At 45.6% G+C, this 18,205-nt stretch overlaps 1 protein-coding gene across 3 annotated transcripts in view; it reads right to left on the reverse strand.

Annotated features, from left to right (window-relative positions):
• Positions 1 to 7,815: 7,815 nt before the first annotated feature.
• LOC143816809 (retinol dehydrogenase 7-like) overlaps positions 7,816 to 18,205 on the reverse strand; it is a 76,880-nt gene continuing 66,490 nt past the window's right edge. For all 3 annotated transcript variants that reach the window (XM_077297669.1, XM_077297670.1, XM_077297668.1), the window contains exons 5-6: positions 14,675 to 14,917; positions 7,816 to 8,727 (exon numbers count right to left, since the gene is read on the reverse strand). In XM_077297669.1, the coding sequence (XP_077153784.1) occupies positions 14,697 to 14,917 (221 nt within the window). In that variant the 3' untranslated portion in view covers positions 7,816 to 8,727; positions 14,675 to 14,696. The remainder of the gene's footprint in view (positions 8,728 to 14,674; positions 14,918 to 18,205) is intronic.

Below are 18,205 nucleotides of genomic sequence, written 5' to 3' on the forward strand. Positions count from 1 at the left end.
CCAGGAGGAGATGTGGCATCAGGTTTGTCGTTTCCTTGACTGTCTTTTCCATCATCCTGCGGATACAGGGGATTACGCAGCAACCAGAAATTATCACAAGGCTGGCTGCCCCAACCTGTACTAGCATCCTTTGCCACCCACTCATCCACCCAAAGTACTGGTCCCAAGGATCTTTTACTCCTGAATTCTGTTTCGATTCTTCTGATAGCTCAGTGAGTTTTTGAGATGTAGGGGCAACAGGTGTCTTTAATCATCTTACAAACACCTCCTTTCTCAGCTAGAATCATGTCTAAGGCCATCCTATTCTGGAATACCATGATGGAAGTGGGGCCCAACTAGTCTGCCAGACCATTCAGAGCATCTTGGGTGTAGTTAACAAATCTCTGCTGGTTGTAATAGACGTAATTTATCCAATCAACATTTTTGTTCACAGTTATTATCGGCAACAATGACTCAAATCCTGCCTTGACCTGGTCTCTGGCCTTATATTCATCAGGTACCCCCCTAGGCACACCTATGGTGTCTATATAAACATGTGGATCGAAACTGCCATTTGGAGCACTTGCCCTTTTTGGTCTGTTCACTGCAGTACTGGGTGAGGACTCATGGGTGTAGGGAAAAAGGTGGAAGGGCATCAGAATTTTTGCCTGAGCACATTGGCCTACCCAAACTAGGGTTGAGCGAAACGGGTCGGCCATTTTGAGAAGTCGCCGACTTTTGGCAAAGTGAGGTTTCATGAAACCCGACCCGACCCCTATGTGGGGTTGGCCATGAGGTCGGCGATCTTCTGAATCTGGTATCGGAATTCCGATACCGAGTTCCGATATGTTTGCGATATCGGAAATCGGTATCGGAATCCACATTTAAGTGTAAAATAAAGAATTAAAATAAAAAATATTGATATACTCACCTCTCTGACGCAGCCTGGACATCGCCGCTGGTAACCAGCATCTTCCGTTCCTAAGAATAGTGCTTGAAAGACCTTTCGATGACGTCACAGCTTGTGACTGGTCGCGGCGGCCCACGTGACTGCTCAGCGACCAATCACAAGCCGTGACGTAATTCTCTCAGGTCCTAAATTCCTCATTCTAGGAATTTAGGACATGAGAATTACATCATGGCTTGTGATTGGTCGCTGAGCGGTCACGTGGGCCGCCGCGACCAATCACAAGCCGTGACGTCATCGAAAGGTCTTTCAAGCGCCATTCTTAGGAACGGAAGATGCCAATTACTACCAGGGCGCGTCAGAGGGTGAGTATATCAATATTTTTTATTTTAATTCTTTATTTTACACTTAAATATGGATCCCAGGGCCTGAAGGAGAGTTTCCTCTCCTTCAGACCCTGGGAACCATAGTATCCCATTGCACTGCATTGGGTTTCGTGTTTCGGCCGACCCCGACCCCGGCTTTTTTATAGGATCGGCCGATTTCACTCGACCCGACTTTTGAGAAAGTCGGGTTTCGTGAAACCCGACCCGATCCTATAAAAATAAAAGTCGCTCAACCCTAACCCAAACACCTTCCAGTCTACTACGTATCTTCATATCACCACAGATCCAGTATATGTCACCCAGGAAAGCCACGTGATTAATTAGGTTGTCAGTGGTGGTACTGTACTCTGAGCAGAACCCCATGGTGAAGTTTTTTACATCCCTGCCAGTCCCTGTGCATGTGTAACAGGTGTAATTACCAGGGTATATTGTTATTCCAGTCCCTGAGGGTGTATCTTTTGTAATGAGTGGGTACTTAGACTCCCAGTCTTCACAGGATGCAGAATGAGATGAGTTAGTGTATATACTGAGGAAACAGGCCTGCTGGGATTCTGGGATGTCAAGTGGCACTGTGCCCAGAGCGGGTCTGGCTCCGGCACATGCATAACAGCGACTCCCATTATGTTGCTGGGCTGCGTTCTTACCCATTCTAGCCAGTAATTGGTTTCAGAAAACCCAGTCTCTACTGCTAAAGTCTCCTCATAAGTTGGGTCTGTCAGTACCATTATGTTACTAGGGATCTCCTGAGTCACATTGGGCTTGTCAGCTACATTTGCCAGCTTGAATTTTCCTGAGTACTGTACGGGAAGACGACGCTCACCACTTGAAGATGTGCTGCTCATTATATAGGTACCGGCATCACCTGGGGAGGGGTTTTCAATGCTAAGTATGAGTTGGTTGCATTCTCCCCTGGTTCTGCACCCCTTCCTGAAAGCCTGCTTTGTAAGGCGCATACGATCAAGTAGTGATTTGCCATCTTTATCTTTCCTTTTTGGGGCTGACGGGGGTTTGTATCCCCAACTGTCACCAGTGTTCCATGCTGCCACTCCCCAGTATTCACCTTTGTCTCCCCAATAGTTATCGGCAACACAAATATACTGAGTCCCATGCCCCAAGCTGTCCAGCAGTGTGGATGGGCAGTGTACTACATCGCAGTAATCAAACACGTATGTAATTATGTGGGCTGATGTATCGAACCAGAAAATGGTGTAGCCCCCATCCTTGGTGATCTCCCCTCCCAGATGTGGGGCACGTGGGGCTCTTACCCCCAGAACACATATCACACAGAAGATATACAGGATCATTCTGGCTTAGGTGTATCTTCTGGTACGGGAGCCTTCTTGCAGTGCGATGCGTGGATCCAAGTGGGTCTTCCCTCTAGTTTCACAGAGTTTGGTGTCGTCAGCAGCACTTGGAAGGAACCGTCAAATCTGTGGTCGAGCGTCCTCCTCACAAACTTTTTCACCAACACCCAGTCTCTTGGTTTCAAGGAGTGCGTACTGGGTACCGATCATGGATCTGGTAATGAAGAGAAAACTTGAGAATGGACATCAGCTAGCTTTTTGGTCAGTTGAATTACGTAAGCAGACAAAGTTTCATATTGCATTGCCAGCTGCTGAGGGACAAATACCCCTAACCTGGGGCTAGACCCAAACAGAATCTCATGTGGTGCCAGCTTTTCTGGGCCCCGGGGGGGTATGCCTTACACTAAACTGTGCGATTGGGAGTGTTTCATGCCATGGTTTGCGTGTCTCTTGGGCAACTTTCAACATCCTGTTCTTAAGTGTCCCATTCAGTCTTTCTACTTTCCCGCTACTCTGAGGGTGGTAGGGAGTGTGTAGGCCTAAGTCTGACCCTACTGCTTACCAGATTTCCCTTGTGAGGTTTGCTGTGAATGCGGGTCCCTGATCACTCTCTATCACTTCTGGGACCCCGTATCTGCACACAATCTCTGAGAGTAGCTTCTTTGCAGTAGTCTTTGCTGACTGATTCCTCACTGGGAAAGCTTCTGGCCATCCTGAAAACACATCCACGACCACAAGGGCATATTCGAATCCTCCACTTAGCGGCATCTGGATGTGGTCTATCTGGATCCTCTGGAAGGGGTACAGTGGTCTGGCAAGATGATGTGTGGGAACTCTCTCCATTCTTCCGGGGTTGCATTTGCTGCAGGTCAAACAACTGCTAGGGAACTTGGCTGTTAGGGTGGAGATCCCTGGAGCGAACCAGTAAGCACCGATCAGATCATTCATCTGTGTCTTTGATCTGTGCGTGGGCCCATGTGCCCACTTGACCACCATAGGGTACATGCTTCGTGGTAAACAGTGTTTGTAGTCCATTGCGTATACCCTTCCTTCTTGATGTGTTGCACCCTTCCGCATCCAACTCTCCTTCTCCTCCTTTGGAGCTTGCTCCTGCAACTTCTGAAACAGATCCCAAGATGTCATCTTGTCTGGTGTCTTGTCCTCAGTTGCCACGTAGTAGCCGTCTGGCTCTACGACCTCTCCCACTTCTCCATATTGTCTTCCTTTGGCCGCTTCTTTGGCTGCCATATCCGCCATGTTCTTGCCCCGTGCCTCTACTGTGTTCAGTTTTCCATGTGCTTTGACTTTTAGTACTCCCACCATTTTTGGAAGTTGAAGTGCGCTCAGCAGGTCCTTAATGGCTCCATGATGCTTCATGGTTGTCCCGCTTGCTGTGATGAAGTCCCTCGCAGCCCAGATGGGTCCAAAGTCGTGTGCTATGCCATGCGAATAATTTGAATCGGTGTATATGTTCGCAGTTTTGCCTTGTGCAATCTGGCAGGCCTTCGTCAGCTCTATCAGTTCTGCTTCCTGGGCTGACAGGCTAGGCGGCAGACTTCTGGACCATAGGATTTCTTGATTGCTGTTTACTGCACATCCCGTGTGGAATCTTCCTTCATCATCTGCAAACCTGGAGCCATCTACATAGAGGATCAACTCTGGGTTGGCCAGTGGCTCTTCTGCCACATTGGGTAATCCTGCTGTTTCCTGTTGCATGATGCTGAAGCAATCATGGTCATCCGTCCAGATCAAATCCAGATCCTTGTGGAAGGTATCGTGCAGATTTTGATCTGAAGGGTCCATATCCATATCCCCCCTTGGGAGTGGGAGTAGAGTGGCCGGATTGAGGACTGTGCATCTGGAGATGGTGACATTGTCAGGCAGTAGTAGGGAACACTGCAGGCGAAGATGTCTTGCGGTGGAGAGATGTTTTGGCTGGGTTTGGTTGAGAATTGCTGAGATGTCATGTGGAGCCAGGATTTCCAGTGGATGTCCAAGAATGACGTCAGCAGTCTTGTCCAGGAGGGCGTGTGCTGCAAATACTGCTCTCATGTAGGAGGGGGCTCCCCTTGCAACTTGATCCAGGCGAGCTGAAAAGTAGCCTAGAGGTCTCTGTCTTGCCCCGTGAATCTGCGTCAGGACTCCGGTAGCATGGCCTTCTTTCTCCATCAGGTAGAGACAGAATGGCTTCTCGTAGTCAGGTAGGCTTAATGCTGGCGCTGAGACTACAGAGTCTTTTAACTTCTTGAATGAACTGAAGGCCACATCTGTCAGCAGAAACGGGGTTGCATTACAGTCATACAGAGGCTGCATTAGGACTGAGGCATCAGGGATCCAGGCTCTGCAATAAGAAACTAGACCAAGGAAGGCCTGTAGTGCCTTTGGAGTTGTTGGAGGAGCCATCTTCTCCACTGTGGTCTTCCGGTCATCTGTCAGGTGTTTCGTCTGGTGAGCAATACAGTGCCCAAGGAACGTAACTCGTTTCAGACACCACTGGACTTTGTTCTTTGAGACCTTGCAGCGCTGCTCCACCAGGTTGAGTAGGAGAGACACGGAATGTGCTTTACAAGTGTCAAAGTCAACTGCACAAAGGAGTAGATTATCCACGTATTATAGCAGGGTCACTTCTGCATGTTCTGTGATCCAGTTGGCGAGAACTGTGGACATTGCTTTGGTGAATTGTGAGGGGCTATTCTGGGCCCCCTGGGGCATCACCGCCCATGTGTACTGTGCCCCCTGATGCGTGACGGCAAACAGGAACTGGTCGTCCGGATGGAGGGGAACACTGAAGAAAGCATTAGCCAGGTCGATCACCATGAGCACTGTTGCTGTGGGAGGCACATTTGAGAGCAGGGTGTGCGCATTGGGCACAATTGGGGTTTCAAATACTGTAGCGTCATTCACAGCTCTTAGGTCATGTACCATTCTGAACTTGGCTGGCTCTCCTTTTATCATCTTTTTCTTGACAGGGAAAGGCGGGGTATTTCAAGGAGACGTGCAGGGGATAATGACCTCTATTTCCAGGGACACATTCAATTGGTCTGGGACGGCTTGACTCTGGGCGATGGACAAGGGATACTGGGCTGTACGAGGATATGGAGTGCCTGGCTTGAGTGATACCCGCACTGGGGCAACTTGAAGTTTTCCCATGTCTTGGGGTCCCTTACACCATAGACTTTCTGGTACTACGTCCAGTACCTCCTTGGGTAGGCCTCCATCGGTTGTTTGAGGTTCCTGTAGGGCCGCCTGCATGACTGATTCTTCCTAGGTCAGAGGTGAAGAAAGTTTTTGCAGTAGGTCTGCCCCCAGTAGGTTGAGCGGGCAGTTTCTTGACACCACAAACTGGGACAGGATAGAGTGTCCTGGCTGAGTGCACACGCTCAGTGGCTTCGTAAGCTGAGAATGTCTGACTTGACCATCAATGCCTACGCAAGACACAGAGGATTCTGATAGGCAGATAGGGTCAGGGAGTTACACATGTCTCATCACACTTCTGGTTGCACCAGTGTCCACAAGAAAAGACCTGACAACGCCATCCACTTTCATGGTAATTTGGGGAATTGGTCCTGCAGATGGGGTTTTGCATGTCAGGAGCGTGGTGTCTTGCGGGCCTGGCTTGCCCCTGTCCTATGGATGGGGTGCTTCACTGTTTACTTTGTCTGTTCCTCAGTCTGCTCCTCTGGGCAGTGTCTTGGGTTGTGGTGGAGCTCTGCACCGGCTCTGGTAATGACCCAATTTACCGCAGTTGAAACATCTGACATTTCTTCTGTCTCGGTATTGCGGTGGCTCTTCAGAGTCTATGGCCGCCATGACTCATGTTATGTAAGCTGAGGGCCTGTCTGGCCAGCCTGCCTTTGGCCCACTCTCTTGGTTGTTCAATCAGCTTCAGCCCTTACTCCCAGGCATGTATATCTAAGTCTGCTGAAAGCTTGAAGTGTTCCTTCTTGATTGGCCAGAAGGCGTCACCTGCCTTTATCTCCATCACAGCCCACAGATCATTCCAGGTGGCTGCATATGTGTGCTGGTTCTGCTGCATTCTTCTGTAGAATGGCATAGGGTGCATCTCTGAGTCTGGAAGATTGTTGAGAATGCTGGTCACCTGACTTGGGGTGAAGTGCTCATAGTGTAATGGTGGTGCTTCTATCTGTCCCTGTCTTCCGCATTCCTGTGGGTTTTTCTTTCTAGTACTGGGCAGCATGTATGAAGTCCCCTCTTCATCCTCATCAGAGGAACAGCTGTGATAGCGTGTACTAGGGTCATGCAGTGGCTGATAAGTGGTCTTAGAAATTGCCTTTTTGTGGGAGGATGTCTCCCCACCCTGCTGAAGCTGTGGGGGCTTATAGTTCCATTGTGGTGTGAACATTCGCTGCTCTGACTGGGGACATTGATCCTCATCAGATGGTGGTGCCAGTGGTCCCCCCTGTCCCTGGACCTGAGCTGCCTACTGCTGGATGGGCCTGGGGAAGCCTGCTGCGGCTTGTGGGGTACTTTCTACAAGGGGATCCCCACCTTCCTCCCCCGATACCATGACTGGCAGAGACTGGGCTGTATTTGGAACATAGAATGTGCCTTGTGCTGTGAGCACTGGATACAGAGACACCACACTGTTTGAATTTCACATTTGCCCAGCTGGCATCAAAGCAGAAGAAGGAGAGTGTGAAACAGGAGGAGATATATGGGGCAGACGAAAAGAAGGAGGTAGAGGTGTAAGGTGTGCAGAAGGCGGAGGTGAAGAGTGAGAGAAACGAAGTGACTGAGGAAAAGACGGGAGGTTTGGAGAAGGGGGAGTGTTTTGGGGAAGAAAAGGAGGCAAAGGGTGTGATGAAGGAGAAGGAGGAGGGCATGAAGAGTGTGAAGAAGGAGGTGGGTGTGTTGTAGAAGGAGGAGGAGATGAAGAAGAAGAAGAAGAAGAGGGAGGGGTTAATGACATGTGTATAGGAGGAGGGGGTGTGGAGTAAGGAGGAGAGGGGTGTGAAGAAGAAAGAAGAGGAGCAATGTAGAAGAAGGAGTAGAGGAGAAAGATGGAGGAGGAAGACAAGAAGAGATTTCTTTCTTCTTTGATGCAGCCTGAGATTAAGAGTCTCATGCTCTACTGACTGAGCTAGCCGGGCCCCACGTTGGGCGCCAGTTGTTATGGAAATTTGGTTTGGGATAAATCTATCCCCGTGTGTGTTGCGGCCGTTCCCAATTATCAGATCAGATATGTTGAGCGCTCAAGAAAGAGTGACTGACACGAAAGTGACAGTATAACATTCCATCCAGATCAGACTGGTTTATTCTTTGATACATAGTTTTATAAATGCATGTAAAAGCGGGTGGTTAGTAAATTAACATACAATTTAGCTATTATTTCATTGGCTGACTGAGTACATAATATATTTAACTGAGTACATGGCATATTCTGACTAGAGTCTACCAAACAAGCTGATTTAGCACTCTTGGAAGCATCTGTCACCCTTGTCCTGCTATTTCAGCAAGATTTAGCGATATTCTTAGACATTAGTTCAGGACATCTGGCCTGAGTTCCTGTTTTAGGGTGTCTGGAAAGTACCAAGGAACCATCTGGCCTAGCTCATGTGGTCAAGTTGAGCGATTATAAACTAGCTGAGTATATAGATATATATTTGCTTTTATGTGAGTATATATGATTAAAGGAGTATACATGCAAGTGAGATCTATATGATATATATATTTCTATCACATATATACAGTCATGGCCGAAAGTGTACTAGAAAATGAAGTATTTTTCCCAGAAAATTATTACACATGTGTGTGCAAAAGAACTGTAACAAGTCCTAGACCAATTTCTACATTAGTTTTCAAGCAGCTTTTTAGTAAAACATCAGATGGAAAATACAAAGGGAGGCTGACGATACGTGCATGGGGCAATCTCATACAGGGAACACACAGAGTGCGGGTCTTTTTTGTGAAAAAAAATTGTAACAATTTACACACAGAGAAAAGCAGTTTATGTACTTTGAGTCAGAATTTACTTTATATATCATATCTATCCCATTGTTATAGTCTCGCATTAAAGCGCAATTGTGCCATTCAATAAAAAAAATTCTTCCGTGTAAAAAGACGGCCTCATATCTTATAATTGAGAAGCTAGCAATTCTGCAGATCAGGGATATTCTGGGACTCAAGTCATCTGTCAAAGATAAAAAGACATTGTAAACATATTATACAGTATATCATATAATGTTATACATGTAATATATTAGTACTAGGATCAGTTAGACATCTTTCACACAATTTCCTGATGTTTCAAACTGCATGAAAAACATGTAAAAATTGCATCATTTTTACTTCTAACATGCAATTTTACATCATTTTTACGTGTTCTGAATGGTGGTTTTTATACAGTCTAATTTTCGACATGCAGGGTTTTTTTTGTTTCTTTTTAGCATACGGAAAAATGGTAGAAAAAAAATTGAGGAAAACTTCCAAAACGTATTTTATATGTCACTAAAGACTTTCAACTGATAACGACCCAGAGCTATTGGTCGTAAAGGCTAGGGTTGAGCGAAACAGATCGGCCAATTTCAAAAGTCGCCGACTTTTGGGAAAGTCGGGTTTCGTGAAACCCGACCCGATCTCACTGTGGGATCGGGTCAGCAGTCGCTCCAAAGTCGGGTTTCGTTTTTATATATATATATATATATATATATATATATATATATATATATATACATATATATATACAGTATATACATATATGTCATTGAGACACATATATATATATTTATATTTATATTTACTTCAGCGCGATATATGTGAAAAGCCGGTAATTCAATTGCCGGCTTTTCATTTCTCCTGCCTAAACCCGACATGATATGAGACATGGTTTACATACAGTAAACCATGTCATATCTTTTTTTTGCATATTCCACACTACTAATGTTAGTAGTGTGTATGTGCAAAATTTCGGCGCTGTAGCTATTAAATTTAAGGGTTAAACCGCGGAAAAAATTGGCGTGGGCTCCCGCACAATTTTCTCCGCCAGAGTGGTAAAGCCAGTGACTGAGGGCAGATATTAATAGCCTAGAGAGGGTCCATGGTTATTGGCCCCCCCGGCTACAAACATCTGCCCCCAGCCACCCCAGAAAAGGCACATCATTCCCCGGGGTTTACAGGCACGAGCCAGTGCTTTAGCACAGCTCCTGCCTGTAAAATATTTTAACCCCTTCAGATGGATTTACCTCGTGGGACGTGACAGTTCATCAAAGGGTATGTATATTGTTGGTTTATTATTTTTCCAAGCGAGGGTCTTCAGGTGGATTGAGAGAGCAATAAAATATTAAAACAACCTGTGTGTTTATTTCATTAAAATACTTTTTAATCATGTGTGTGTTTTTTTAACCCTTTCATACAATTGGATTAATAATGGATAGGTGTCAGAATTGACGCCTCTCCATTATTAATCTGGCTTAATGTCACCTTACAATAGCAAGGTGGCATTAACCCTTCATTACCCCATATCCCACCGCTACACGGGAGTGGGAAGAGAGTGGCCAAGTGCCAGAATAGGCGCATCTTACAGATGTGCCTTTTCTGGGGTGGCTAAGGGCAGATGTTTGTAGCCGGGGGGGCCAATAACCATGGACCCTCTCTAGGCTATTAATATCTGCCCTCAGTCACTGGCTTTACCACTCTGGCGGAGAAAATTGCGCGGGAGCCCACGCCAATTTTTTCCGCGATTTAACCCTTAAATTTAATAGCTACAGCACCGAAATTTTGCACATACACACTACTAACATTAGTAGTGTGGAATATGCAAAAAAAAGGGGGATATGACATGGTTTACTGTATGTAAACCATGTCTCATATCATGTCGGGTTTAGGCAGGAGAAATGAAAAGCCGGCAATTGAATTACCAGCTTTTCAACATTATCGCGCTGAAGCAAATATTAAAAAAGTATGCTTCCCCATTGAATTGCATTGGGTTTCGTGTTTTGGCCGATCCCCGACCCCGACTTTTCAATAAGATCGGCCGATTTCACTCGACCCGACTTTTGAGAAAGTCGGGTTTCGTGAAACCCGACTCGATCTCAAAAAATGAAAAGTCGCTCAACCCTAGTAAAGGCCCTTGGGTATGGGCTTTAATGCTGCATCATTGTAAATTTACTGTATGGGGTAAGCACTACTTCTCCAGTCTAGCAGGAGTAGGGTGAGTCTCTGGCTTTCAGACAGAGCTGGTGACTCCAAAGAGAAGACAGAATCGGTTTATTATCACTTCTGTCTTCACTTGTCAGCCACAAAACATTAATTTGTCTGCCATAGCAGAGATGCCGAGTCCTAGCATACCCAGAGCAGCTGTGCCAGTAACTTATGTTTTTCACTGTAACAGGAAATCTTTGTCACGGGGGTACTGTGTAGACTACAGCTGATTACCCTGGCCCCTGCAATATCCCTCAAACTAGGGAAACCCTGTCTGTCCCTCTCCCAGAGTTTACACTGAAGGTGTGCATGTCTGGGCCGCCAGACCTGACCCTGAGTCCTGTTTCAGTACTAAGCTGAAACCTCCACCCGCCACCCAGTGATAAGACCTCACACCATCCCCTACAGCAAGCACAGACAGGGAAAACTAAAAACCCACCACACCACAGACACACAATAAAACACTATAATGTGCACAGGGCAAAACAATACAAATATAGGAAGGAGAAATATAACGAAGGATAATACACCACCAGATATGATATTTCCTCTCCTAGACCACCACTCCAGACCGAGATCACCAGGCACAAGACACAAGCTATAATCGGCGACGTCCAAAGCCCAGCAAAACTATTTAAAGGCAATGGGCGTGACTAAGCCTCCAACCCGAGTACCAGCCAGATTAACCCCAGACAATCTGGATCAATCTAGCAGGCGCCACTGAGCATATAGTGGACGAATGAGGAATTACCGCTGTCTGTCGGACGCCCTAGTGTGAACAGCGTCTGACATGACAATCTTAAACAGATTATTTGGTGTGAAACATTAACAGTACAAAAATAATTTTCAGTTGCATGGGTGGCGCTAGCGTGGGTTCAGTCACTGCTATGTGTATAGAGAGCATTGGCTGCAACCGCGTCCCCCGGCACTGACTAACAGCAGGATCAGCATTAGACCCAGCTGTCAGTCAGTGTTGGGGTGCGGTTACAGTCGGGTCTAATGCTGATCCTGCTGTCAGTCAGTGTCGGGGACGAGGTTACAGTCACTGCTCTCTATACACAGATCGGTTACTGGACCTGCAGTGGCACTGTGCTCGTCACTGAAACTCCAGTAATGATGGGCTCTAAGGTTCGGGTCACACTACCATAGAATATGGACGAGTACTATGCAAGAAAACATCGCGTAGCACTCGGACCAGTGTTAATCTCTGGGGCAGATCGCATCATCTAAATTCCCTGTCAGTATGTCTTTGGAATGTGGGATGAAACTGGAGAACCTGGAGAAAACCCACGCAAACACAGGGAGAACATACAAACTCTTTGCAGATGTTGTCCAAGGTGGGATTAGAACTCAGGACTCCAGCAATGCAAGGCTGCAGTGGTAACCACTGAGCCACCGTGCTGCCCTCATCCGTGTGTAATGCCCTTTTCAGTGACGCATGAAGATAATCTCTTCCACAATAGATCTACATGTCTTTATGATCTGTATATTGTTTAGGTTCCTACTACTACAGTTTAAGGGTATGTTCACACTGCCATATATTCTCTCATGAGAGAGGATTGGGGCAATTATGCTAATGTCACTCTGTGAAGAGTTTGAGCCGAGTGTCATCTTAGTGTGATCACATTCTCTCACATGAGAGAATCACAGCACAGGTATGGAGAAGATGAAGAACTTAATTTCTCCTTTTTCTCCATGGTCTGTGTCTGCGGTAATTGGACTGCCCTTGGATGCAGTCTGATTTACACTTGTATGGGCGCGTGATCCAATTATCAGATGCACTCGCACCATACTGATATTGTTCTCTCAAGCCGAATCGCCATAAGAAAAAAAAAACGCAGATCATCAGTGCCCCATAGTATAAGATATGGCCTAGTGCTGTCCAATAAAACATCAGATAGCGTGTTATGCGCTTGTGTGAGCGAGCCCTAACATTCAGTTGAGTCTGATGGGTTTTGCCGAAAGGCTCATCTATATATATGAGGCATCGTGATTACTCGCTAATCCCGCCCCCTGCACAGTAGCTCTGCCCCCCACCACATCACCACACATAATCCTGCCCCCCACCACATTACCACACACAATCCGCACCACATCACCACACACAATCCCGCCCCCCCACCACATCACCACACATAATCCCACCCCCCAACACATCACCACACAATCCCACATCCCCAAACACATCACCACATAATCCCGCCCCCCACCACATCACCACACAAAATGACGCCACCACACAACATTACTACACATAATCCCACATTACCACAGATAATCCCGCCCCCACCACATTACCACACATAACCAGCCCCCCACCACATTACCACAGATAATCCTGCCCCCACCACATTACCACACATAATCCAGCCCCCCACCACATTACCACAGATAATCCTGCCCCCACCACATTACAACACATAATCCAGCCCCCCACCACATTACCACACATAATTCCACCCCCACCACATCACCACACATAATCCCGCCCCCCACCCCATTACCACACATAATCCCACCCCCCACCCCATTAACACACATATTCCCTCCCCCCACCACATCACCACACATAATCCCGCCCCCCCACCACATCACCACACATAATCCTGCCCCCAACACATCACCACACTATTGTTATTAACTTCATTTTAAGTTAATATACCACCTGCGTAAGCGCTATTGAATGTTGTCATTATTTACTTTAGTTTAATCACCAGCAGCGTTAATTAGATAGCAATGAGCCTGCCGAGCGTTAGCTGGCTGGAAACATCTAGTTTTATATAAATACAAATTCCTATGTGATTCATTGATATTTACTCAGGATATGCATGACATTACGGCACAAACATAGGAGGAACATGTGTGTGAAAATTGTCAAAAAGTTTCCACCATCACCAATAATGTCTGCAAAAAAATCTATACATAATAAAGGTCAGCAGCCATACCACAGTCTCTTGTTGCATGTAAATGATACACAGAAAATCAGGGCTGGAAAATCAAACATTAACATTATTCCTATCTTCCTAGATGGATATTGTTGGATAGTGCTTGTAAAAATAACCAATTTTGCAATTTACTGCTTATATTGAACTTTGCAACTGTTTCTGAGAAATTAACACTTTCCTTTAGTCTACAGCTTGTTAGGAGACCGACCATTGCTGCTGTCTAGCTTGTAAGCAATGCAATGAAGCTGTCAGGAGGCAACAGTGCTCACCAGCAATCCTGACTAGCTTCAAAACTGTGCTTACAAGCTCAGTAGGACAGAGCTTGTAAGCACATCGTACATTCTGCTGTCTTCAATGCAATCAGCTGTAAACAAAAGAGAAGTATTAGTATCTCAAAAATAGCTTAACATTTTTATAATTAAATGGATCATGCTTGTAAATTTGCAAAAATTACTACATTTCAGGTTTTTTTTAAGTCAAGATGGGGTGCAGAGTGTACATTGATGAGAAAAACATTTTTTAATTTACCAAATGGCTGCAATGAAACAAAGAGTGAAAAATTTAAAGGGGTATGAATATTTTCTGTACCTACTGTATATTAGTGAAGATTGCTGAATGGGTCCCAGGACAAGGAGGGACCCCGGTTGGTGCGGCTCTGACACATAATGTCTGATTTCACTAGAGAGGGCTTGTATGTTACATATCAGACTGGCAGACACCTTGTGTCCCGAAGAGTCAATATTTCCTTTACTTGTACTAATCTGAAGGTTCTCAAACAGCTCATAGAAATAGTGCATCAGTGTTAGTAATAAGTAAAAAAAGACATTAATTGTATTTTTATGGAGCTAGAAAAGTTTGTGAAAGTCTTATGGATTGGAATGATCATTTTACTGGTCACAGTAAAAGGAAAAATTGGGGTCATCAACCCGGTGTTAACATGTATTTGTGGACTAGGCTTTTACAAATACTTAGAGAGCGTTGATTTTCACCCACCTCATGTATGTTATCCTGTGCATCACTTAATTCTTTGAGCAGGTTTTGGTGCTTTCAATGATGCCATGTAGTCCATAATAAATGTTGGGAAGTAGGAAAGGGGAATGTACAATAGTTTTGCATCCCATCCAGCAGAGTATCTTGTCCAGGGATGGCAGGCGGTCAGTGCATGCTCTATACAGTTTGTTACCCTGTAGTTCTTGGCAGAACTTGTTGTCACCATTTGCTCCATATTTTGTCGAACTGCATACATACAATGAAAATATTAATTAATGTAAACTGTGCAGTATCTCATCTAAATAAGCCAACATCTTGGAAATGTTATATATTAAATGGTATGTCCAGCTTTATGATGTTGATAAGCTATACGGGATAGAGATGAGGGGATTCGATCAGTGGAGGATTGAGTGTGAGTTGAATTGCTTGAAATTTGCGGTTTCAAGCCAGTGCTAACATTTTGTTATTTGGTTGGCAATAAACAGTTACCTGGCACCATTTTGAATACTGTTGAAGCATCAGAGAGCTGACTAACATTACTTTGCATTGCTGCATGTGCCTCCCCATAATGTCCATCAACTATGATATCTTACGGATTACCGTACCTAGTACAGTGGTGGTCAATACCTGAGCCATCACAGATTGAAAGTTCCCAGTGGAGCACTACTCCTTTTGTTGCAGAGTGCGTCTTCTTGCAGATACCGCTGTACTTACGAGAGCTTCAATCAGCAAGATATCTTGAGTAAACAGTATTTACTTCATACTGGATAAACATGAGATACAATTCAGTGTCACACAGTCCGTGCACTGAGGCATATAACACATTCAAGAAGAAGAAAGAATAATCAGGAAGTAAGAAAACAACCAACAATTGAGAGCTTCCCTTCCCACATTACAGCAAGTATATAACTTTACACACTATCGCCATCTGCTGTCTGGTTAGTATAAAGTCCTCCTTTCACTTATAATAAGTCCTAATCTGTTGCATATGCCAACACCCTTTCTCAACAGTAAGGACTTATTCAATCAAACCCAACTTTTTTATTAGTCTCTGATGTTTATCAGCATTCAACGCCGTCGTAAAGATGTCTGCTGTCATTTCTTCAGTAGGACAGCACTCTAACTTCAAGACTCCTTGTTCCTGATGATCTCTCAAGAAATTATATTTCACATCAATATGCTTGGTTCTTGGATTGACTCTTTCCATCTGAGCAAGAACAAGACATCCTTGATTGTCCTCTTTCAGTTTTGTTGGTGCCAACTGTGGTTGTCCTAATTCTGTCAACAATTGTCTTAACCACAGTACTTCTTGACTCGCATGTGCTGCGGCAACATATTCTGCTTCTGTTGAAGATAGTGTCACAATTGACTGTTTCTTACTTGTCCAACTTATTGGTCCACCTGAGAGAAAAAAAATATGTCCACTGGTAGATCTTCTGTCAGTTGGATCTCCAGCCCAATCTGCATCAACATATCCTGTTAAAATGCAATCATCCCTAGTGTTGAGCGATACCGTCCGATACTTGAAAGTATCGGTATCGGATAGTATCGGCCGATACCCGAAAAGTATCGGATATCGCCGATACCGATACCTGATACCAATACAAGTCAATGGGACACCAAGTATCGGAAGGTATCCTGATGGTTCCCAGGGTCTGAAGGAGAGGAAACTCTCCTTCAGGCCCTGGGATCCATATTACTGTGTAAAATAAAGAATTAAAATAAAAAATATTGATATACTCACCTCTCCGGTGGCCCCTGGACATCACCGCTGGTAACCAGCAGCCTTCTTTGCTTAAAATGAGCGCGTTTAGGGCCTTCCATGACGTCACGGCTTCTGATTGGTCGCGTGCCGCTCATGTGACCACCACGCGACCAATCACAAGCCGCGACGTCATTCTCAGGTCCTAAATTCCTAGAATGAGGAGTTTAGGGCCTGAGAATGACGTCACGGCTTGTGATTGGTCGCGTGGCGGTCACATGAGCGGCACGCGACCAAACAGAAGCCGTGACGTCATGGAAGGCCCTAAATGCGCTCATTTTAAGCAAAGAAGGCTGCCGATTACCAGCAGTGATGTCCAGGGGCCTCTGGAGAGGTGAGTATATCAATATTTTTTATTTTAATTCTTTATTTTACACAGTAATATGGATCCGATACCGATTCCCGATACCACAAAAGTATCGGATCTCGGTATCGGAATTCCGATACCGCAAGTATCGGCCGATACCCGATACTTGCGGTATCGGAATGCTCAACACTAATCATCACTTGTGGGTAGTGTTGAGCGATACCGTCCGATACTTGAAAGTATCGGTATCGGATAGTATCGGCCGATACCTGAAAAGTATCGGATATCGCCGATACCGATACCCGACACCAATACAAGTCAATGGGACACCAAGTATCGGAAGGTACCCTGATGGTTCCCAGGGTCTGAAGGAGAGGAAACTCCCCTTCAGGCCCTGGGATCCATATTAATGTGTAAAATAAAGACTAAAAATAAAAAATATTGATATACTCACCCTCTGACGCACCCTGGTTGTAACCGCCAGCCTCCGTTCATAAGAATGAGCGCTTGAAATTCCTTAGATGACGTCGCGGCCTGTGATTGGTCGCGGAGCGGTCACGTGACCACCATGCGACCAATCACAAGCCGCGACGTCATCTAAGGTCTTTCAAGCACTCATTCTTAGGAACGGAAGCTGCCGCTTACATCGGTAAGGTCCAGGCTGCGTCGGAGAGGTGAGTATATCAATATTTTTTATTTTTATTCTTTATTTTACACATTAATATCGATCCCGATACCGATTCCAGATATCACAAAAGTATCAGATCTCGGTATCGGAATTCCGATACCGCAAATATCGGCCGATACCCGATACTTGCGGTATCGGAATGCTCAACACTATTCGTCAGTTTTCTGGAAAAAAGTCGGTTCTGTAGATATGTAGCTGTCATTGCTGCCTCACCCCAATATTTCTCTGGTAGTTTGGAATCCGTCAGCATTAGTGTTGAGCGATACCGTCCGATACTTGAAAGTATTGGTATCGGAAAGTATCGGCCGATACCGGCAAAATATCGGATCCAATCCGATACCGATACCCGATACCAATACAAGTCAATGGGACTCATGTATCGGACGGTATTCCTGATGGTTCCCAGGGTCTGAAGGAGAGGAAACTCTCCTTCAGGCCCTGGGAACCATATAAATGTGTAAAAGAAAGAATTAAAATAAAAAATATCGCTATACTCACCTGTCCGACGCAGCCGGGACTTCAGCGAGGGAACCGGCAGCGTTGTTTGTTTAAAATTCGCGCTATTACTTGGTTACGTGAATTCCCGGCTTGTGATTGGTCAGGTCGGCCATGTTGCCGGGACGTGGACCAATCACAGCAAGCCGTGACGAAATTACGTCACGGCTTGCTGTGATTGGTCCGCGTCCCGGCAATATGGCCGCCCTGACCAATCACAAGCCGTGACGTCACGGGAGGCTGGACACGCGCTCATTTTAAAATGGGCGCGTGTCCAGCCTC

The sequence above is a fragment of the Ranitomeya variabilis genome, chromosome 3 (genome assembly GCF_051348905.1).
Source record: "Ranitomeya variabilis isolate aRanVar5 chromosome 3, aRanVar5.hap1, whole genome shotgun sequence".
Classification (NCBI taxonomy): Eukaryota; Metazoa; Chordata; class Amphibia; order Anura; family Dendrobatidae; genus Ranitomeya; species Ranitomeya variabilis.